Here is a 22,838-nt window from a genome sequence, read left to right on the forward strand (position 1 = left end):
ACAGAAGCAAGAGCTGGCTGACAAATAGGCCTTAGGGGCGGAGCCAGGAGAGCCCGCTGCCCTGGGAGGGCCAGCACTCGGGTGTGAGGGGTGTGTTTCTCATGGACCACACATTGTCCACGGTGGAGGAAGCTGACTCTCAGTTTGCCCTGGGTCCTGGACAACAGGGTTTCTTAAAGGCGCAATGAGACCTCAGTAAAAAAGAGGCTGGACAAGCACCCTAGAGAGTGGCCAGCACTGAAGGAAGAAATCACAGCGCACAACCAGGAATGGAGATGCAAATCCGAAGGCCAAGGAGGAGTGGGACCCTGGTCACCTGGGGACTCGTAAAAACGCCCAAGAGGAAAGTACCAGTTTTAACCATCTCAATTCCAGTGCACAAGAAGCTAAGTGACCATGGGACCTTAATTTGCCTCCTTCCCTCTCTGCTTTCCTCTCCTCTTTGACCTCGGGAGGATTTAAAAAGAAAGAGATCTGGCAAGTGAGGGAGGCTGTGAGGAAACCGCAGGGTCAGCCAAGGCCCCTTAGCGCCTTGGCCGGGCAGCAGGGCTGATCTGGAACTGGGAGAAATATACAGCCAAGTCAGGTTTGGGGTTTTAGTAACCATCTCAGACTGGGCAACCTGGCTATAGTACAGTGACTGTTTGTGACTTTAAAAGTGACCACGATATTGTCTAATATCTTAGCACGAGCAGCATGGCTAAGGACCCTCTGGTGTTTTCAGCTGGGGGAAGGAAGATCCCATCATCCCCATGCCCCCGTTTAAAAGGACAGTGCGAAACGAAAAGCTGTATTTGGTTTACACGATGAAGCGTGCTGCTTCCTCCCACGGCCAATCGGTCACACTGGTTTGATGAGATTTGGGTCATCATATTATCATTTACAACAATCAGTTCCCCTGGATTTGAGTTCTCTAACCCCTGTCCTACGTGGTCTCTGAGGTAACTATTCTAACAGGCAAATCTCATCCTGTGACTCTTGTACCTAAAATAGTTCCCTTGCGCTCTATACCAGGGGAAGTTCAGTCTGCTTAGCACAGCACACCAGGCCCACCACAATGGGGCTCCCTGCCTACTTGTCCAGGTTTACACTGTGCCAATGCCCTGTCACACCTTGTGCTGTAATCCCTGTCTCTGCCATGTGAGGACACAGCCATCTACAAACCAAGAAGAAGCCCCTCATCAGAAACCAAACTGGCCAGTGCCATGATCTGGAACCTCTCAGCCTCCAGAACTGTGAGAAACAATTTTCTGGTGTGTAAGCCCCCCAGTCTGTGTTCTGTTTTCTTATAGCAGCCTGAGCCGACCAGCACACCTGTGGTCCAGCCTGAGTTGTGCCAGTGCTCTGGGCAGCTGACCCCTTGGTATGCTGCCTGGTAAGCCATCTCCCTCCCCACTGTTGTTGGAGTTACAGCAGCTCGTTTTTAGAAAAGCCTCTCTCGCCTGCCTCCTGAGAGTCCACTCTTCTTCCTTTACCTACCCCAGACCCTGCTCAGGGGCCCCTACACCCTACCACTGGGTCTGTTCAAATAGATGCCCCCATGACACCACCTCCCTTTGAAGAGCAGGAAGACTAAATTATTTCCTTACACCTTAAAACTTGTGAAGAAATCATTCTCACAAAATCCCATCTGTAGATCCTGCCAGAGATGATTCTCCAAATACGCTGCTGACCTATTTACTATAACCAATACCTTTGTATCAAGCACTTCACAAGCCACTACTACAGCTGAGAGAATTCCACTTGGGTGATGGTTTTTACCCCAAAGGAAGGCCTTTCATTGAACTGACTCAGGCAAGCACAGAGCTTGATGAATAATGAGCAGGCCCGCTCATTACTGGCACTTCCTGGTACCTGTTTATAGCCTGCAGTGTAAAAGAATCTGGTCTGAGCTATCGCTCTATTCCGTACCGAAATCTCTATGTGACCCTGAACACAACACTTACGCTCACCTGAGCTTTTTTTTTTTTTTTTTAATTTATAAAAGGACAGCAATAACACCTTTCCTAACTACCTACAGTTATTATAGGGATGATATAGAGGTAAAAGACATGAAAAACACTCTGTAAACTTAAAGTAATATAAAAAGGCTTGTTCTTATAATTACCAATGATACTGGTAATGAGAGAATTCTACTTTCTTGGAGCGAAAAGTAAATAGATCCCTGGATGGCCCCCAGAGATGTCCACATTCTAACCAGCTCTGAAGCTGGAGGAAGGGGGCCATAAGCCAAGGAAGGCAGGAGGCTCTAACGTGCCGGAAAAAGCAAGGATGTGGATTTTCACCCCTAGAGCCTCCAGGAAGAATGCAGCCCTGCCAACCCGATTTGGAATTCTGACCTCCAGACCCGTACGATCACGTATTTGTACGTGTTCAGTCAGCCACTATGTTTGCGGTAATTTATCACTGCGGCATTTTGATGGTAGAATGGTGTGATCCAGTTAGCAGATGACAGATCTGATACCTGGAACTGTGGAGTAGGCGAAGAGAAAGTCGGCCTCCACTGGGATCTTGTATCGAGGATTGGCATCTGTGTCATTGATAGGACCTGAGTCGGCCTGGATCCCATCATCAAGCTCTGTCCCCCGGCATGCCTAAATGTCAAAGCAGACGTCACTCCACGGAGTTGGGAACAGAAATGTATGTGCTGTTCACTGCTGTGTCCCAGTGCCTGGAACTGTGCTTGGCATATATTAGGGGCTTGATGGTAATCTGATGAATGACTGAGTGAATGAATGCTGAATTGAATTCGTCAGCCAAGCCAGTAAAAGTACTGTAATGTCTTAAAAAAACCTTCATGATCTGTGATCTGAAGCAAATACAGACGCCAAGTGTTTAGAGGTAGAAAACAAAACCCAAATTTGTACAGCCCCGCTGAAGCGGCACATGGATTTGTAAAAATGACGCAATCCAAGTCACTCTGTGATCTTTTCCCATTTTCAAGTGTACTGGCTTTGAAAGGGGATTACCTGAATGAAGAAGAGTTTGGGTTTCTCTAAAAGTGTCTTGCATTTGTCCCCCCTAAAATGGACCGTCAAGTCCTTTATTGCTATCATGCCGTCTGTTCCATAAATTAAGTTTTCTTCTCCGTGGCTTAATAAGATGCAGGCGAAGCAGGCTGCATTTCTGTGGTCTTCTTCAGAAGCTGCAAGCAAGGGATTTGAACATTGAAAAGTTAAAACATGAGTCCCGTGGGACCTCAGGAGTCTTTAAAAGAGGAGAGACCCTTCTGGAGAGAAGGACCAGTGGAGAGCAATTAGAGGAAAGGAATTCTAGAATTCTCACTCAAGTCTGAAACCAGAATGGAGCTGCCTCATGAGGAAGTGAGCCCCAGGTGTGGGAGCGGTTCGAGAAGCTGCTGGGAAACAGCATTTTAGGGTGCTGATGGGGCGGCCCTGCTGTTTGTTGGGTCTGTGACACTGGGCAAATTCCTTTGGCATTCGGTGTGTTGGTTTCCTTGTCTACAAAATGGAAACAATATACTTATTAAATGAGTTAATATTTGTAAGGCAGGCCATGTAGTAAGTGTCATGCAAGTACTTGTTAAAGAAAATAAAACATCATGCCAAGCGAAATGAGCCAGTCACTGAAGGACAAACACTTGAATGTGTCTACTTAATGACGAACCTAGAGGAGTCACATTCACAGAGGCGGAAAGCAGAATGGTGGCTGCCAGGGTCTGGGGGAGGGAGTGAAGCGGTTCTGAGGTTTATGGGGATTATTCTTCTTTACCTGCCACCAGGGAAAAGTTTATCCTTAAACTCTGTTCTGGGAAGAATAATATAGATTTTTTTTTTTTTTTTTACCTCCCTAGGAATTAGCCTTTTGAAATTGAGACCATTCTGTAGATATAGAACCTATTTTTCTTGCTGTCATGTGAGCTTATTTAAAGGGAGAGATCTAAGTTTCCTGAACTAGAACCCCTACCCCAGAGACAGGTATGGAGTGGGCTGGAGAAAGAAAAGGCTTCCATACTGAAATCCCTGTGTCCTGGGAAAGTGTCCTTCCAAGACCAGCTGGGACCCTGTGCCTCTTGGGAGCAGGAAAAAGAGAGAGAGGGGAGAGGGTGGGCACCCACCTTGTTTTAGCAGATTTTGCATCTTGGCACAAGAACAGTCATTATGGACGACCACGTCGAAACCCAGGTTTCGGAAACACTTGAAAAGAGCCTCGGCATCTTTGTCCGTTCCGTTCCGGACGCCCATACCTGTGGGCATCAAGCACCGTCCATGATGAGCAATCCCTGGCTGAGCACTGTGCGCTGGCATCAACCAGTCAGGTGCCAAGTGCAGCTAAGAGCTAACCCTCAGCTCCAATCTAGGCCAAATAGTTCTCCTCGATTCTTAGCCCTTTGCTCCAAGTCCCACGTCAGCTAATGCACACAGGGGGACCTCAGACTGAAAGTCCCTGATTTCTCTGCTTCCTTTTCTCCTGGACATGAGAATACCATCCATGGAGAGGCTGTCTGCCACAGCGAATGGGCACAGCACTCTCTGCTGAATGTCTGATACAAGTCTTAACACAAGGTGAAGAAACTGGAAGGGAACAGGTCATGTCCCAAATACCTACCTGTCGCTCTGTCGAAGTTCTTGTTGTTTATTATGATGCATTTGCCCACCTTCTCAAAATTCATGTTATATTGATATGTAGGCACTTGGTCCCGGGTGGTCTTGACTGTCTTCTCAAGGACATTTTTCTTCTTCTTACTGGGGAAATATAAAGCCAGTCAGTAGCTATGGAAGAAGTTTGGACAGTAACGGCCTCTTGAATTTACTACTAGCATAAAAGGGGTGCCCAGGAAGGCTGTAATATCTGTGAAGAAAAGATCAGGCGTAAACAGATGGCTCTGTTTAATTGTCACATTTAATAGGAACATGAATCTTAATTTCATTGGTTGCCAGAGAAATGCAAATTAGAATCCTACTGTGAGACCGGAATGGCTACAATGTGTTGGTGATCATGCATAGCACCTAGAATTGTCACATATTGCTGGTGAGAGCCTACTTTGTACATCCATTGCAAAAAACTGCGGAATCTACTAAAACTGAACCTAAACATATCTTATGACAGAGCAATTCTGCACTTGGGGACATACCCCGAAGTGAGCAAATGTGTTTTACCGAAAGACAGCTCCACACATGTGCACGGCCCCAAACAGGAAAGAGTCCAAATGTCCAGTTGCAGTAGCAAAGATACATTTTTAAATTTTTATATAAGGCAACACTAGGTAACCATGAGAATAAACAAGCCATGACAACACAAAGCCCCATGAATGAATCTCTCACAAGAGCAATACTGAGTGAAATAACCAATACGCAAAAAATGAACTATAGTCAGACTTACTTTTTATATATGAAGTTCAAGAACACAAATACCTGGTATTAGAAGCTGGGAGGTGGCTTTCTTGATGGTGGGAGGGTTAGCGACTAGAAGGGACATTAGGGACTTTCTTGGATGCTGGTTATACTTTGTTGTTCTGGATATGGGTGCTGGTTACGTGGGTGTGTCAGTTAATGAAAAGTCATTAGTGTGTCCTCTTTTCTCAGTGGATGTTATAATTTAATTAACACGTAGAGGGAAAAAAGGAACAGTAATTTAAAAAAGAAAAGCAGGTCCTTTCCAGTCTCCAGACGCTGACGTCCAAGTTACCAAAAGTCTAGCACCTAAGCACTGAGGTACTACTGAGAAAACGGAGGAAAAAAATGTCAAATGTGAGTGCAGAGAAGCCTTGCTAGTCATCCACTCGAATATAAATTCCACGGAAGAAGAGATTTCTAAAATCTGTTCTGAAAAAATCATTGAATCCCCAGCACCTAGAACAATGCCTGGCACAGAAGTTGCTCAATATGTATTTGCTATAAAGTACAGACCAATATCTCTCGAGAAAATGCAAAATGCAAAAATCCTTAAGAGAATATCAGCAGTTGAATTCAGCAATCTAAAAACGAGATTATAAACCACGGCCGAGTGTGACTGATCCAAGGAATATAAGGTTGGTTTAATAGCCAAAAAGCAATGAGTGTAATCCATCATATTAATAAAGGAAAAAACCATATGATCAATTTGATATATGTGGAAAAAGCATTTGACAAAATCCAATACCCTGTTAAAATAAATATGCTACATAAACTAGGATTACAATGGAACTAACTCAACCTGTAAAGAGCATTCATGAAAAACCCACAGCTAATATCATATGCGATGATGACAGATTGAATGCTTTTCCTCTAAGATCAAGAACAAGTCAAATATGTCCACTCTTGCCACTTCTATTAAATGCTGTACAAGAGTTCTAGTCAGGGGAATTAGGTTAAAAAATGTGTTAGATGAATGAATGAATGAATGAATGAATGCAGTCTTATTTCCTCATTTTTCAGATATGAAAATTGAGGTCCACAGAGAGGCAGAAAGTTGTCCAAGATCACCTAGCTAGTGACTGGCAAAGTGAGACCATCGCCTAGACCCCAGACTTCCATGTCAGCCAGAGTTCCAGAGCCCTATGCCCTTGAAGAGTTGTTAGAATGATTCATCCACCATTCTCTCCAAGCTCTCATCAGAAGTTGGAAGTAAAGTTAAAGCGAAAACTAAGCTTGTTACTTGACAACTGTGGATCCAAAGGTATTTCACTCTGAGTTTTCATTGAACCTTATATGTTAGAGTTTTTCTCAGAATCTCTGAAAGGACATGGCCTTCCTTTTGCCCCCTCCTACCCTGGTCCAGATTACAGATTCTCTCTGAATCATGAAATTTCAGATTCCTTATTGCTATTTTTCAACTTCAAACAGGACTCTAGCCTCCACTTTTATATGGCCAGATTTCTTCCATGATATTTTTAAAATAAAAATACCCTGAATCTGTTCTCCTAAGTTCTCCCTCTCTTTGTTTGCTGTCTGTTTACAGGGGTGATGCCAGTTCCTCCTCATGCCTCTTCCCCCAGAGACGCAGCACAAAGAGCACTGGACTTGGAGTCAGAGGTCTATATTCATCCACCTGTGTGACCTAGGTCAGTGAGTATCTGTCTTTCATAGAGCATCAACTTCTTCTCCTAGAAAATGGAGCCTCTGTAACTGTCACAAAATTAGATGGGGGACTTGGTGGGAGCAGGTACCCCCATGGAGCCTTCTCCCCTCCCAGGCCTCCACTAAAGCTCCGAGGAGTTGAATGCCATCGAAGTGAGTTTCTGCATTGTTCAGGGAGATGCCATGTGGGAAGGAGTAGGATTTACTTACTCCCTTACTGCTGCTCTGCCAGTGATGCCTACTGACAGTATCCCTGGCTCACTTTAAAATATCTGTGCACAGCCTTTCATATAAATGCAGAATCTTTGGTCTTCAATTGACGCCTCTAAGGTAGGTCGAGGAGACATAATCATACCCATTTTATAGATAATAATAACGGCAACTAACATTTGTTAGTGCTTACTATGTGCTGGGATCTTGTTAAATTCTCACGTGCGTTCTCTCATTGACTCCTGACAGGTCTTCAGGTCATTTAAGGCCATTAAGTAAGAGTAGCAGTGAGTCTGGCAGGCTGGAGGGCAGTTTATGCACTAAAGCCCCTTCAGAGAAAAAAATCCTACTTCTAGTTTCTGCAGTAAAGACCATTTTATAACAACCTGTACAACGATATCTGAGTAATAAACAAACTGTGACGTTTTCAAGTTGCTATTTGCCCATCCTCAACGATGAGCAAAATTAAACCAGTGAGCAAGCATCCTTTATGTGAAAAACAGTCTTGGATATAAGTCACATGAAAAAAAAAAAGGACTCTGCTTCTATCACAAGAGAATTTGGAAAATTAACTGTTTTTTTTTTTTTAAAGGAACACCCTAGGGGAATAAAGATATATATGCTTAAAGAAAATACTTTCCATGGTTACCAAAGTACCTTAAAATTGAATATTAAATGTGCTTGGAAAACATCTCAAAAAGGAGGTAAGAAAAATTCCCCTTACTTATCTTGCCCCTCACTTGAACTCTTAATTTTCAAAATGAACTTAAGAATTGCTTCCTCCTTCTTAGAAATTTTTATTTCTAAGCAAAGTAGCTTTTTATTAAAACCTGGTGTTCCCAGACCACAGAAGTGTACAAGAGAGTGATTATCAATTTGCTCCCATTGAATTCATCCTCCTAAGAGGCACTGGCCTTGGAAAAATCCCATCTGTGGCTTAACTTTGGGGGAACAAACCTGATGATCACTTAAAGCATGAAACTCGAGAGACAAATACAAGGAGGAAATGACTGTCAAGAAGGCATCCGAGAAAAAGCCCCGGCAGAAAAAAAAGAGTGGACTGAAGTCCATTGCATATAGGTGATTCAGAGTCCAAGGGATCAGCCTGCCGCCCAACAGTTGTGAGGCTTTGGGGCTCCTTCTGGGGATTCTGTCTTTTACTTCCTTCTCCCTTTGAGACGCCCGTGAGAGCAGTGCCATTACTGCCGTTTTGCCAATTCTTGTTGCAAGGCTGCTGCAGAGGTATTAATTAAGTATGACCTCTGATTTAGGAAGGGAACTGGTTTCTGAGAGGCGAATATGCTAGCGTAGACTCCAGCTACTGATTCTGCAGGAACATGGGATGATTGCTTTGCTCAAGTATTTCTTTTGTGTGTGACATCTAATGCCATTTGGAAATGCTTCTGGACCCACAAGTTTTCTTCCTGTTTTCCCACTGCCTTTCTTATTTCCGATTTTGAACCTTAAGAGCATAGCATCCCTCAATTAAAAGACCTGGCTGGCAAGACATACATTTATTCAATTAGACCCTCACTTCCATAATGACCAACAGGACAGGTATGAAGATCCAGTTTAGCCTCCACTTTCTGGTTGGACCATAAAGGGCAGGGTCTTTAATCAAAACCACAGAGTACTGTGAAAAAGAATGAGGAAGTTCTTTCTGCCTCTGTGTGTGTGTTGCGTAGGAGGTGTTAAGTACGGAACAAAAGACCAGAACAATGAGAGCAATATACTCATGTTTTGGGAAAAAAGTGAGGGGACCATATAATATCTTTATATTTGCTTGTATTTGCATAAAGAAACTCTTGAAGGAATATAATGGATAAACCCATGGATTCCAGGCCTGGACCATCTGGGTGTAAAACCCTGCTCCGCCACACAGCTGAGTGATCATGGGCAAGGTTCTTAACCCCTCTGTACTTTAGCTTCCTCGTTCGTAAAAAGGACAAAATTACAGCATCTGCTTCAGAGCTTGTAAACAAGTTAATATTCACAAAGTACATAGAACACTGTGTGACATGTAGTAAGCGGCAAGTAAATGTCATTGTTATTACTGATGTTATTATTGTATATCACTGAAAACGGTTACCTGTATTATTATGGGGGGCCGGGAGCAGGACGGCAGGAAGGAGTGGGAGAAAGAATTTTGACTGTATACCTTTGTCAGTATACGTGAATGAGTTAATTATTCCAAAGACTGAATTAAAATGATTAATAATAGTAAAAACTCCTTTGCTGCAAATGGATTTCAAGATCTGGCCTATTTTAAAGATTATTAGAGTCACAGCTTTTTGTATTAATTGTTGAAAAGGCTCCCTAGACATTCTGTTTTTGTTTTTCACTGTGGTTTTCCCCTTCTCCTCAGCCTTTTAAACTTCTTACTCCTCTATGTGTCACTAATAACAACAATAATAAATAGTTTTGATAAGTACCATCTTTTGATCACTTACCACTTTTCATATCATATCTCATAGAATCTTTACAACTCTGTGAGGCACTAACCCCATTTCCTAGAAAAATATTAAATCAGCTTGTCCAAGATCACAAGGCTAGACATAGGTAGAGCCCGGGATTATTCTGATGCCTAACACCAAGCTCCTTAGTCCAGCATTTCCTGCCTCTGTTAAAATTCAGAGTCCCAGGTCTCTCCTTAGACAGAATTGATGTCTTGGGCCAGGCCTGGGTGTTTTCCTGCAGATGCTCATGTCCTCTGAAGTTTGAGGGCGTCGGCACTAGCCTGGCTGCCCATTCCATGGGCCATCTTGGCTCTAACCTTACACTGCTATCTCTACTCTTGTTTCAAGTCCCACATCTACTCCTGGAGCCAATGGAAGCAGAAGTCTTGCTTGGCCATTCCCACTCCTGGGCAGGGTCGAGAGCACCAGCTCACTCAATCCTATCAAACGCCACTGTCCAAACGGGTGCAGCCTCTGGGCCCCTTGGCTCTTGGCCAGAAGGACAAACAAGATGTGCCTTGGGAGGTGTAGCCTTGTGGAAGATGCTCCTGGGCAGCAGCCGGGTGCATTTAGGGTCATGCATCTGAGATCTACAACTCTCCATGAAACTTGCAAGGTCTCCCAGGGATGGCAGTCGAGTTGAACATTAAACTGAAATTCCTTTATCGACACAACGAAAACGCTTCTGGGAAATGCCACTCTGCCTGCAATGCCAGCCTTATTCTCCCTGCTTTGCATAAAGTTGGTGGGTCCTCGGCACAACCTTGGCGGAGTGGTGACTTGCCATCAGCACAGTCGGGGTGGGGGGTGGGGGCGGGTAGGCTGCGCGATCCCAGTGCCAGCGGCTCATAAAGAGTTACCATCTGTTTGGAAAGCAAGTGCCAGTGCCCAGCAGATCATCAGATAAACAACTGCTCTTGGGAAGGAGCAAGGGCCTCAAGGGCTCCAGAGAGATTGTGCTAATTAATTAGCCAATGGCAGGAAGGTGGCAACAGTCCACAGCTCAGGAGGGCAGGCTCTCCCAGGGGCGGGGCCAGGAGCGAATGAGAAGCGTAATAAGCAGCTTTCAAAGATCCAGATTAGAAACTTCTTCAGCTGGCGATCATCCCCGAGAGAGATTTTCTGAAAGTGGCCGTTCCTGTTGTTCCAGTTTCACAGGGCCTTTCTGCAGAAGATGCTGGGACCAAGGAGAACTTCTGTGACAGACCCGACAGGTGGGCATGCTGAGAGTCTTTCAAATCCAGGTCACTGAGAACCATTTTTTTCTCCTAAATCTGATAAATGGTACAAATGGTAGAGGAACCACTTCAGATATTTCCTAAGTCACCAGGAATAAGTATCACTGTTAATGATCGATGTTAATAATTACTATCTCATTCATTCCACAAAGTCCAGATGAGAGGCATGGAAAAACATAGCAAATAAAAGCTGGCCTGGGTATTTTTTAAGCCAGATTCGATCACTTCCCTTTCTACGCCCCCTCCCTTTTTTTTCTCCTTCTCTTGCTAACTCTCTGCTGATAACTTAGCTTTTACCTTGACCTTTTTCACACGGCAGAAGACTTGGGCCAAGATTACTGTGCTGAGAAGAAACACACGATTCTTGTTTTGGAACCTGCTGCTCAGTGCAAGGCTCATGATAAACCAGACTAGTGAATCAAAAGTTCTAAATCCTCTTAAAGGCTCATGTGTTCCACAATTGGCTACAGATTTTAAAAAATAAATCTCACCAGAAATCACTGTTTAGGGCCAGATGAGCAAGATTACAACAACTACGATCGCCTGGTAGAATGACTTAGTAAGTGCATTTAAGTGCACGAAAATACAACAGGCGGTTAATTTACAGGAGCAGGTTGGTTCATTATGACGTTTCCTAACCATCTGGACTCTTTCTGGAGCGTTGTATTTCCTCACCGATATGGGCAAGCACCATTATCTTCATCCTCCAGATGCGTTCAAATAAGCTCAGATCTCTGCTAGAACACAGATAATGCCAGCATCGATCATCAGGAAGGAGCTAGATTATCCTAACTTCTTAGGTAGAGTGCCATTTTTTGGAGCCTCGAATTTCAAAATCAAGTGGCAAATAATCACAACCAAGCTCTGATGGTTATTTATAATTAAGAGACTTCCTTGAAGAGTCTTCAGCAACTCGTACCAGAAAACATTACTATTAGAATAAAAACATTCTGCCTACTTTACAAAGAAGTGAAAAATCTCAGAAAGTGCACAATGAACTTTATAATCCACTCTGGGTGCAAGTGTAATTTCTCCCATCACTGGAGTGAATAAATACAGGTTTTATCCTCTTACAGATCCCCTAGGCTGCTCAAAACATGAATTACACCCTTCTAAATTTGGAAGGACGATAAGTTTGCAAACCCACCCCCGATTTATCTCTAAAGCATCTCCATGAATAGGATTCCCAGTAGCTCCATCGGGGTGCAGACATTCGTCAGCATGAAAGTAAACACACCCCCAAGCACACGCTTCCCCAGGGCTGTTTCATTCGGAACCAGAGCTCTGGTTTTCTTAGTTGCTTTGTCTAAATATTTTTGGGATGATTCATTCATGGTTTAACATTTCAACAGAGGGCATCCCCAATAGTCCTCACATACCAAGACACAGAGCAAGGCTGAGAGGAAAGGAAAGAGAGGAGGCAGTACCTTGTGTCTCCATCCACAAGCACCCCCCTTTGCATCAGAACGAGGCTTCGCCCTGTGATGACGGGCAGCGAGTTTCCCTCTTCTCTGTAATAATAAAAACTCAACATGCTCAGAGCTCAGCAGGAGAGAGGAGACTGGCACAGCCCGCCTGGCCCTGAAGGCCCGTGACTGAATCAGCAGTGAGCTGCCCGCTGGACTTTTCCATAGGACCATTCACAGTGGGGCTGGGAAAGTCACACTGGCCTCCCCCTTCTCTGCTGACCGGCAGAAATGCCCAGGCTCCACATTGCAGCATCCTCCCCACCCCGGGACAGCTCCCCAGAGACAAAAAGACTTTCTATGAGCATGAGGTCCAAGGGAAAAAGGACCCAGATCTCCACCAAGATGCATCCAGTAGCACCATCTTTAAGAACAAAAAGCAGGAGACAGAGAACTGAGTAGAATAAAATCTTACACAGCTGTTGAAAGTGATGAGCATGCAGAGGCGGGTGACCCACTGAAGTGCCCGTTCTACACAAGGTGGCAAAACAGTACACGCAGAAATTGCAACATATGTCAAATGATATATAAGTATGTGAACAAAAATGGGAAGTGAGTTTGTGGTGATCAAACAGTTCGGATTCATTAAGTTATTTCCTTATAGAGGTACTCAAGGTAGTAAGATAAATAATACAATAAAAGATTAGAAAGGCATCCCAGATACCTTAATGTTCACATGAGGCATATAAATGTTTTTCAGTGGTCTTGAGTAAAGCGAATGATCCAGGAGTTAGTCCAGTTTCCTATCTCACACCTCCAAATGCAAAGGGGAAAATGTGAACACATAAACACCAAACATTTATCTAAGCAAACAGCTCAGCTAGGCTTTTCTCATTTTCCTGGTTTAAGGTCACAGTCAGTGAGAGGTACAAAGCTGATGAAATGAAGTTGTAACACCTGCTACCCTGGGCAAATCTAATCATTTTCATCCTTAGGTCTGTGAACAAGAGAGAAAAGTGGCTCTTTACATTTTCCTCCGAAACAGTTTGCATAAATAGATTTATATTGGAAAACAATTTAAAATAGGCTAAGGAGAAAAAGACAAGACTCCCCCAAACTTTTATCCCCCTTCACATTTCCCTCTTGCTCCTGAAAAAAGGAGCAGAGAGATCTCTGACAATAAATATCGACAAAGGACTTAAAAAAATCATCCAGGAGAAATAAAGGGCTGAATTCTATTTAAATAGCCTAAAACTGAGTGAAAGGTACAGTGAGGTCTGTATGATGGCTGCAGGCTCCAGAATTTAGAACAGTTAACATACTTCAGCCCTCTTTCTTACAAAACTACCTCGTCCATCTTTGTCACTTGCATCTGAGCAGTGTTCACACTCACTAGACCAGATGCCTGCCAGACAGAAAGCCATAAGCTCCAGCAAGCTCGAGGCTATAACATGCAAGGCCATCATGCATATTTATGACTTGTGACCACGTGTTCCCTTGAGAAGCAACAGGTCTTATTTTCATAGTACTTTTCTATTACTAGACTTAATTTTATACTAACAGTGTTTTAAAATTTCTGTTACTATAAAAACCTTATCATCTACTTCCATTCCTCACTTTTTCTTTTAACTGTAGAGCTTATTTTTTCCCCACCAGAAGAGCTAGAACTTATAATCAACGGAGGTATTCTATACATTTATACGGTGTCAAAGTTTCTTGACCTTGTGACCATGTCCTGGAGGCGTGGCTCATTGTTCTTGAAATGTGCGCTTGGCCTTCTTTATCAGAAAGTCCGCGGCCAGCCCTGTTGGAACAGCTGTCCATATATCATCTCTCAGATGAAGTGAGGCAGAAAGGAAATACTTTCCATGAAAAAGTAAATTTGCTGACCCACTTGGGTAGAAGAAAAACCACTCTGCTGGTTTTATGAGGATTAATGTAGCTGAACCGTTTCATGCCTCTGCAGTTGTGAGTGAGCACTAGACGCCCAAGTCTTGGTCCTGGTACTGCTGGGTGACTCTGGGTAAATCACTTTCCCTCTCTGGTCTTAACTTCCCTCGATCATTATAGAAGGGACTGAATGAATCATCTTTTAAGGGGTCTTCCAATTTTAACATACGATTCTATGATTTCTTCCTCATTGGATAGTTAGGCAAGCTGACAATTACTTTAATTCTTAAGATGATCCATCCATTTGATGGGTATTCATATCCCTATTATGTGGATGAGGAAACTGAGGCTCAATAAGGTCAAAAGACTTGCTATCATCTCCCAATTGGTGAGTAGGTGGCAGGACCAGGATCTGAACCTGGTGGTCCAACTCCATTCCACCACTGTTGTCATTTTAAGTGGTATCATCACTGCCTTAAATGCAGCACTAAATCTTATCGCTATACGTGAATTTGGGAGACAGGCATCCAGTATTCCAGAATCTGGATTTAAAGGCTTCCTTTATTAAAAAGTAAACACCTTGCCTAAGTTTTAATGTTCCTTTCCTTTTAGGGGTCCCAGACCTGGCCTCTTTCAATCACAGGTGTGACTGAACGACTTTCACTTAATTGAGAACATTTTTTGGAGCGAGTTAAGGTCTGCTTTCTTTCCTTTCCAAAGCATCGCTTCTTATGAAACACTTTTGTCCTCCTTCTCCAAAGGAAAAGGCAAGACACCTGGATTTTTGTTATAATTACAAATAACCCATTTTTTTTTAATAGGGATCTGTTTACATATAACACTTACTGGTGGAGAAACCCAAGTTGCCAGCCAGGGGAAAGCGGAATCACAACCAAGTAGCATTTATTAAACACATTCCAAAAGGACACAGGTTGGAATGCAAAGATGATTTAGAGGAGAAAGCCTACGTCATCTGAGCCAGCGCCTCAAAATCGGGAGTTTATCGAGTCCTGAAAACCAGCCTTTCTCCTGCCCTCTGCATTCAGGAACTGGAAGGATAAACAAACGCCTGGGCAGGAACAAACAGACTCCAACAAGGCCCTGGGGAAATCTGAGAGTATGGGAAATCTGTCGGGCTACTTTGTTTTTTATTTCCTTTAATATTGTCCTTGAGCAGAACTCAGAAATGAGACTGACTTCACAGCTGACATGTTTGTTCTTGGGTGAGGCCATCATCCGGGATGCCGAAATTTAAGACCAGGGCTTGGGCTTGGACCTACAGCAGCTCCCAGTGATGGTACCAGGACAAAACTCTCCCCACTTTCCCAGAACTTGGGCTGTGTGTTCCCACGGGGTCCCGGCCCTTGGAGATGGGCTCTTCTAGTTCCCCGATAATCCCTGTGCCTTTTTTTCTGACAACTCAAGTCCCAACTCCTTCTCCAGCCCTCCCTCCTCCTTCATCTTCCCAGCTTCCCACAGCTCCAAGTCTGCACCCTACAATTCAGCAATTAGTTATTTTTTGTTTTAGCTCTTTTCTATAGCTGCGCCTAGACATTCAGTGAGAACCCAAGTTTATATCCAGGGCAGAGACCACATCGTTAACCTGGATGGTAGGTAACCTGGGCTAGGGTTATCTTTACATGAAGATGGGTCCCTCGGCAAGTTCACAAGTGACATCAGGCCTTGCTCCATAAACTAGGGCTCATAAGGAATGCGAACTATGCACATACTTGTTTCTCCTGTAATTTTTCTAAAAGCCCCCAAACTTCGCTCATTTTAAATTAATATATTGTATAGTTTTCCTTTGTATTTTCCAAACGTTCTTCAATAATCAGAAAATTAGAAAACATTTCAATACGTTTTTGTTTTTTCAGGAAAGAACAGTCTGGATTATTCAAGGCCTGATGGAATGGAAATAAAACGATGCGGTGACGCCATCTAGTGGCCAAGAGATTAAAAAGACAAGACAGCGAGTGCCGCCCAGACTTTGGCGGGGAAAGGAGGCTGCTTCTCGTTTCCCAGAATCCTTGAGGTGTCCAGGGTAGGGTGGGTGGGCAGTCTGTCCTCCCTTAGAGACACATCAGGGGTGCTACTGCCTCCTTCACTGCCTGACTGACAGTAACTCTGACACCTTGGAGAAGGGAGCTGGGGACGGGATGAGAGGGAGAAGGTGCCTGTCACCAGCTGCAGGGAACACGGAGGAGCCACTGATGCTCTCACACGTTGCACCCACACATGTGACATACAAAGTGCCCCACACACAGAAGAGGGGAAAACAGGAGAGGCGGCTACACCTTCCTGATTTGCAGGAAACAATCAACCTCCAATGCTGTTTTAAGGGGATGAAATTACCAGATCCTCATCTTCCGTTTGTATTTTTTCCTAAAACTGGTCTGGGTGAGAGACACCACCTCCCCTTCCCCAGTCTCCCACTGTATAAAAGGGCAGACCTCACCCACCCTGAACCTTGGATGATGTTGAAACCTCCATGTCATCTAATAAAGGGACAATTCAAATATCAGTGTCCACCAGTCTCCTTGAACCAGGCAGTGTGGTGGGGCTTCTTCCTTCTACTTATATCTGATAAGGGTGAAAGATGGCATTAGAAATGGGGCTGTTGCAAATTCAATTACATACTGGAAAAAAAAATATATATATAGTTCAATGGAATGGGAGTGGTATGGCTCTTGTCTAACTCTGTCTCTTTCGACCCCTTATTATTATTCCCAAAGACAATATCACTGTTGAGCTAAAGCTCTGTGAGAGCAAAGCAAACAATAATTCAAGGATGTAAACACTGGCTTTATGCCCTTTCCTCTGTCTTTCCTTCCCTCTCTCCCTCTCGTCGTCCATTCTTCCAAGAATCAAAATTCCTTCCCTCCCTTCTTTCCATCCATCTGTCCCGTCCATCCAAGAATTAGAATTCAGACATAAGGTGGTTGTCACAGGGATGCCTAATACCATTAACTGTACAGAAAAAAAAAAATGGTATCAGACCTTTACTGATTTAAAGTAGGTCTAGTGTGGCTGACTGGTTTGACAAGAACTGGCTTTGTCAACTAGATTACACAGCAGACATTTTTCATAAATGAATGAACTATATTTGCAGCTCTAAGGTCTTAACGACAACAAAAAATATTTTTAAAAGCATACAGTCTAAAGCATTTTCCAAACAAACAAACAAAGATACTGACTAATGTTTGTTAATGCTATTTTAATTATCTTATCTCTGTTGGAATATTTTGGGTTAAACAAGTTGTTTCTAAGTAAAAGAAGAACAGGTTTAATTAACAGTTGTTTGAAAAGTTTTGGTAAAGCCTCTTTGATATACTTCCCAGGAACTGAAAAAAATAAATGTCTGTAAGGGCTGAATAACAATTCTTTGGAAGTCAGATAATTTTCAATTCCTAGTTTTCAATACAATTGAGGAAGGATCTAATTGAGTTGTATTTTTGGCACATAACTTGGAAGGAATTCAAAGAATTAACTGACACTATTATAACAAAACTCCTGCCACTCCATGTATTTATATTCATGGTTTCTGAGCTTGTATGTCTAAAAATGAAAAATAGGAAAAAGAGGTGATACTGAACTTTCTTTCTAGCAATTAGTATTATTTGTCCTCTTATTCATAAGCTAACTTTAAAAGCCAATCCATTCCATTATACGTTGCCATTTCAATGCAATTTCCATTTAATAATTACTTGGAAGAATAACGATTTAATAATGTGGATAAAGAAAAGGGGTTCTATGGAAAGTAACCTCACAGGGTGATCTGATCATAAATTTCTAACTGGGCAGGTCATGGTCAGTAGTCATGCCCCAGGCCTATAACTTCTTTTATTTTTTTTAAAATAGTTTTTAATTACAGTTGCTATACAACATTATTTTAATTTCAGGTATATGACATAGTGATTAGACATTTATATAACTTTTTATATAACTTATGAAGTGATTGCCTGGTAAGTCTAGTATCCATCTGACATCAGACAGTTATGATAATACTATTGACTATATTCCCTATGTTGTATTTTACACCCCCACAACTGTTTTTATAACTGGCAATTTGCTGGAACTTAGGAAAAGTATTTGTGAGTGAGTAAATCCATGTGTGGTCCCTTTAAGAGAAACACCGGGGACTCCAGCCGTCCTGCGTCGCACCCAGAGTCCACAATGATTTTTACAGCCAGATGTTGTGGAGACTCCTCTTCTTCTCACTGATATTCTGGGCTAGGGAGCCTGGTGTGGGGCTGGGACCCCTTGCTCCTCAGGGTGAACCTTCACAACAGAGAGAGACCTCCTGATTTTTAACTGCCGTATGTGGTTGTGGGACCATCTCAGTCTTTGTCTCCATCTCTCTTATCAGTCTCAACGTGGCTTCTTCTGTATGTTCTTAGTTGTAGGACTTCTGTTCAGCTAGACTTCAGGTGATTTTCAATGATAGTTGTTCTACAGTTTAGTTTTAATTTTGATGTGGTCATGGGAGGAGGTGAGCACAGCATTTACCTATTCTGTCATCTTGTCATGTTGACCAAAAGTCTCCAAACTGATAACTTCTTCAGTGAAAAGTTTTAAGCCAGCCCTGTCCATTGTTCTTGTGCATTTAGGTTAATATACCTTTGAAATGCCAGGAGTAATACCCCTCAAAAAGAGCATTAACCCTCAAGAGAGTACATGATCTTGTTCACTATCCTGTAATCCAATCTCCTCCTCATTTTCTCCCACCTCCTTGTATGTTCCCTCCTTAATTTCAAATTCATAAAAGAAAGTGCAAAGCTGTTACTCTCCAGTGCATTTGAGATCTTGCTCCCCAGCATATGTTGTCAGTTTGGCTCAAATGAACTATTATAAAAATTTTCAACAGGTTTGAATGTTTCTTACATTGACAATTATACCAATGACTTATCAACATTTACTTCCTTAGATCAACTGTGAATTAATAGCTGAAACAATGACTTAATCTAGGATAAATTAACAGTAACTCAGTATAGGAAAAATTTCTATTAATATTCAGGATACGTGGAGAAATGTCTTACAATTTACACATACGTACATACGCATATATCCATATGTCACAGTTGTGTGATGAGGTGATCAAGACTTTCAGGCGACTAAATCTATTACATTGCAATAAAATGTTGTGTGCAATAGAATAAAAAAGAAATGAGTTCAGGGGAAAAAAGAAACAACATAAAAATTCTAGCTGTTAGAGCTTGTTCACATGCATTTTTAATGAACAGAGGTAGTGATAAAATTACTATGGATTTATTTATACTGTATCTGCTGGATACATTTAAAAAATAATTTTTATATGTCAGTATTTGATATACCATTCATTTTCATAATTTCTGTGAAGTACACCAAAAGTTTTTACTAAGACTTACGAAATGATGATCACGCGATTCCTGTTTCTCTTCCACTAAGAGGCAACTTCCTTATCCCAAATAGTCAAAGAATTGGGAACTGAAATATTATTACATCCTCTGTAACTATTTTGACGAGAAATTTATACATCACCATGAAATATACGAGGGGGTGTACAGTTTTACATTATTTGGGAAAAACATTTGAAAGCCACTGCTCTGAAGGGTTGCAGTGGGGAGTGGTTTAGCCTGGACCAACTGACCTCATGGCTTTCAAAAGTTTTCAGGCATTGGAACTCTATTTTCTGGTCAGTTTGTTGGGTGTTCTTGGCCCTAAATGGCAGACAATGCCAACGGAATTCGGGTCCAGGATGCTGGGGTCTCCTTACTTTTCTGAGTCCAGTCTGGCCTGGTATGACGAGAGGTTCTCTCTGGGATGACCAGGCTGCCCCTCACCTCCTGGGCACTGCTTGGGCACACTCTCTAACCTCAACCGTAATCTCCCTCCCAGGTGGGGCCTGGCTTAGGAGATATCAAGAAGTCTGATGCTTCTAACTCACAGACCACTCCTGCCTCTGATCAGCAAGCCCTGCCCACTGCCCCTCATGACCAAGGTCAAGGGCAGCTATGGGGCTTTTCCACATCCCTGCACCCTACTTCTAAATGGAAAGCACAGCAGGACCATTAAGTGAGAGGACCTGGTGCTATCTGGGTCCTAATCTCAGCTCTACCATTTATTAACTGTCATCAGGAAGACAAGCTATGAAACCTCTAAGCACCTCAGTTTCTCTACCTATGAAATGGTGGTAACAATAGAACCAACTCCTGCTGCTATGAGGACTACATGGAACATTGGGATGGCATACGAGAGTTTAATAAATGAAGTGATTATTATTGCTATTACTATTAAATGTAAAATTTAGAGTTTTAAAAGTGAACTCAAGAAAGGAAAAAGTGAAGCTCGGGAGAGGGGATGCTCCTCTCTTCCATGGAGCACCTCTGACAGCACAGGGTGGGTGTGAGCCCAGGCTCTGCTCCAAAGGAGGGTGGCTGCAAATCACCTCTGACGAGGACAGCCCCTCATTCTTGGGCAGCTGCCATCCAGATGCACAGCCACTGAGCAGGAGACCCCCATGGCTTGGGCTTCTCTCACATCTGGATTTGTCCCAGAAACATAGGAGTGCACACAGGGGACCCTAGTGTTGTCACATAGAGACAGCAGAATCCTGTGCAAACCTTCCATGCATAGCATAAACCCCTTCCCCTGAAGGGTCTCCCTCCCCATGGGTGGGTGGGGATAGCAGAGGCGTGGCTGGGCAAAGTGGTCCAGGGCCCCTGAATAACCCAGCCAGGAAGGAAACGTACTTGAATAATGATGAGACAAAGGAGGACCGGTCTGGCTTAGCATCAACTACATCTTGGCTTGCTGAATCCCCAGCTTCCTGTTTCCCATCATCGTCTGCCATCTGGGAAGAGAAAAACAAAGCAGAAAATTGGTATCCAGTGTGATATTTTTAAATAACACTCATTAGGTGACACAGTCTTTACTTAAGCCTAGAGATGAACAATCTTGTACACTGAGGCTCCAAGGGTCCCGCCCCATCGATTCATTCAAATGCCTGAGGGCTAACTCTATTTTGGGCATAGTTCCAGAGACAGGTATACAGTGGGGGAAGAAAACCAAGTCCTTGCCCTCGGAGAGTTTCTAATCCAGCATGCACGATTTTGTTAACTGTTCTCTGTATACAAGAAGTTGTGGAAGGTCCATCAAGGTTTGCAACAACAATGGACTCGCCTAAATTCCTGACAGGTTCTAAGGTGCTCATTCTTTGCCTAGCATCACTCAAATCCAGTTCAAAAACAGAGCAACCTGCAGTGGAAAGCTCTCTGTTTCATATTTCTATCAAAACAGAGTTTCTCAAATCTATTTGATGTTCACTAATCTTCAAGAAATCTCTAGGATCTAGAAGTTCAAGTCTAACCCCATTTCGCTGGATTTTAAGGCCCTTCAAACTATGATCCATTACTTGTAAATCTGTAAATAAAGTTTTACTGGAACACAGCCATACCCATTCATTTATGAATTGTCTGTGGCTGCTTTCCCACAATTGGAGTTGAGTAACTGTGACAAGGGACAACATGGCCCACAAAGCCGAAAATATTTACCACTTGGCCTTTTACAAAAAACAGGTGCTGACCCTTGATCTAGGATAACTATCAGCCAATAGGAACCCCTGCTCGCCTATTACTCCCCCTACTTTAAGAACTAAAAATAACAACATGAAAACAGAAACTCATATGTGTTACTGTCTTGATAGCATTATCTTTTTTAATACTCCCGATAATGCTGTTAGATCATCCCTATGACCAATAACACTGTTATATCAGCCTTTTGATCATTGCCTTTTGACAGATGAGGAAAGCTGAGGCTGAAAAAGGTTAATGACTTGTCCTAGGCCACAAAACTAGTAAATAGTAGGACTCAGATCTGAACCAGCAACAAGCACTCCAGAGGCTACCCCTCCCCACCACGCCATTTAGCTCCCAGCTCCTTAGCACACTTGGGCACGCTATGCTCATTTCAGGTTCTGTCTGGGCTCATGGTTCTCTCTTTCCGGGAGTCACTACCCACACGTTTGCTGGACATTCCATCTTTGCCCAGCTGGCTAATTCTTAATTTTCAGAATTCAGCTTAAATAGCACCTCCGCAGAGAGGTCCTCCTTGATTGATCCTGTCTTACCAATGCCCCCGCCCCGTCAACTCCCATTCCCTTTCTAGCTCCTGTATTTGTCTTATTTGCACTCTGCTTATTTTTTGGCTCAAACACAACAGTGTAAGGTCATCATGGCACAGGCACCTGGCACACAGAGTTGCTTATTAAATTAATATTAATTGAACAGAAAACTGGGAAGCGAATTAGCTAAAACTGATGCAGCTGGTCAAAAGCAGAACCTATTCTACATCAGTGGTCCCCAACCTTTTTGGCACCAGGGACCGGTGCTCCTCTGAGAATCTAATGTCTGATGATCTGAGGCGGAGCTGAGGCGGTGATGCTGGCGCTGGGGAGCAGCTTCGAGTACAGATGAAGCTTTGCTTGCTCGCCTGCTGCTCACCTCCAGCTGTGCGGCCCGGTTCCAATAGGCCATGGACCCGGTACCAGTCCGCAGCCTGGGAGCTAGGGACCCTGTTCTAGAGTCATTTTCCCTAAACTGATTCCCCTTTCATTGCCCTTGAAGGGACTGGCTCTCAGGAAGG

At 43.2% G+C, this 22,838-nt stretch overlaps 1 protein-coding gene across 3 annotated transcripts in view; it reads right to left on the minus strand.

The window, feature by feature from the left end:
• CASP7 (caspase 7) overlaps positions 1 to 22,838 on the minus strand; it is a 29,380-nt gene that overhangs the window by 2,040 nt on the left and 4,502 nt on the right. For all 3 annotated transcript variants that reach the window (XM_015596341.2, XM_025039111.1, XM_006920850.3), the window contains exons 2-6: positions 20,948 to 21,048; positions 4,570 to 4,706; positions 4,079 to 4,207; positions 2,970 to 3,145; positions 2,465 to 2,594 (exon numbers count right to left, since the gene is read on the minus strand). In XM_015596341.2, coding sequence (XP_015451827.1) covers positions 2,465 to 2,594; positions 2,970 to 3,145; positions 4,079 to 4,207; positions 4,570 to 4,706; positions 20,948 to 21,048 — 673 coding nt within the window. The remainder of the gene's footprint in view (positions 1 to 2,464; positions 2,595 to 2,969; positions 3,146 to 4,078; positions 4,208 to 4,569; positions 4,707 to 20,947; positions 21,049 to 22,838) is intronic.

This window comes from Pteropus alecto, unplaced genomic scaffold (assembly GCF_000325575.1).
Source record: "Pteropus alecto unplaced genomic scaffold, ASM32557v1 scaffold177, whole genome shotgun sequence".
NCBI classification, from domain to species: Eukaryota; Metazoa; Chordata; class Mammalia; order Chiroptera; family Pteropodidae; genus Pteropus; species Pteropus alecto.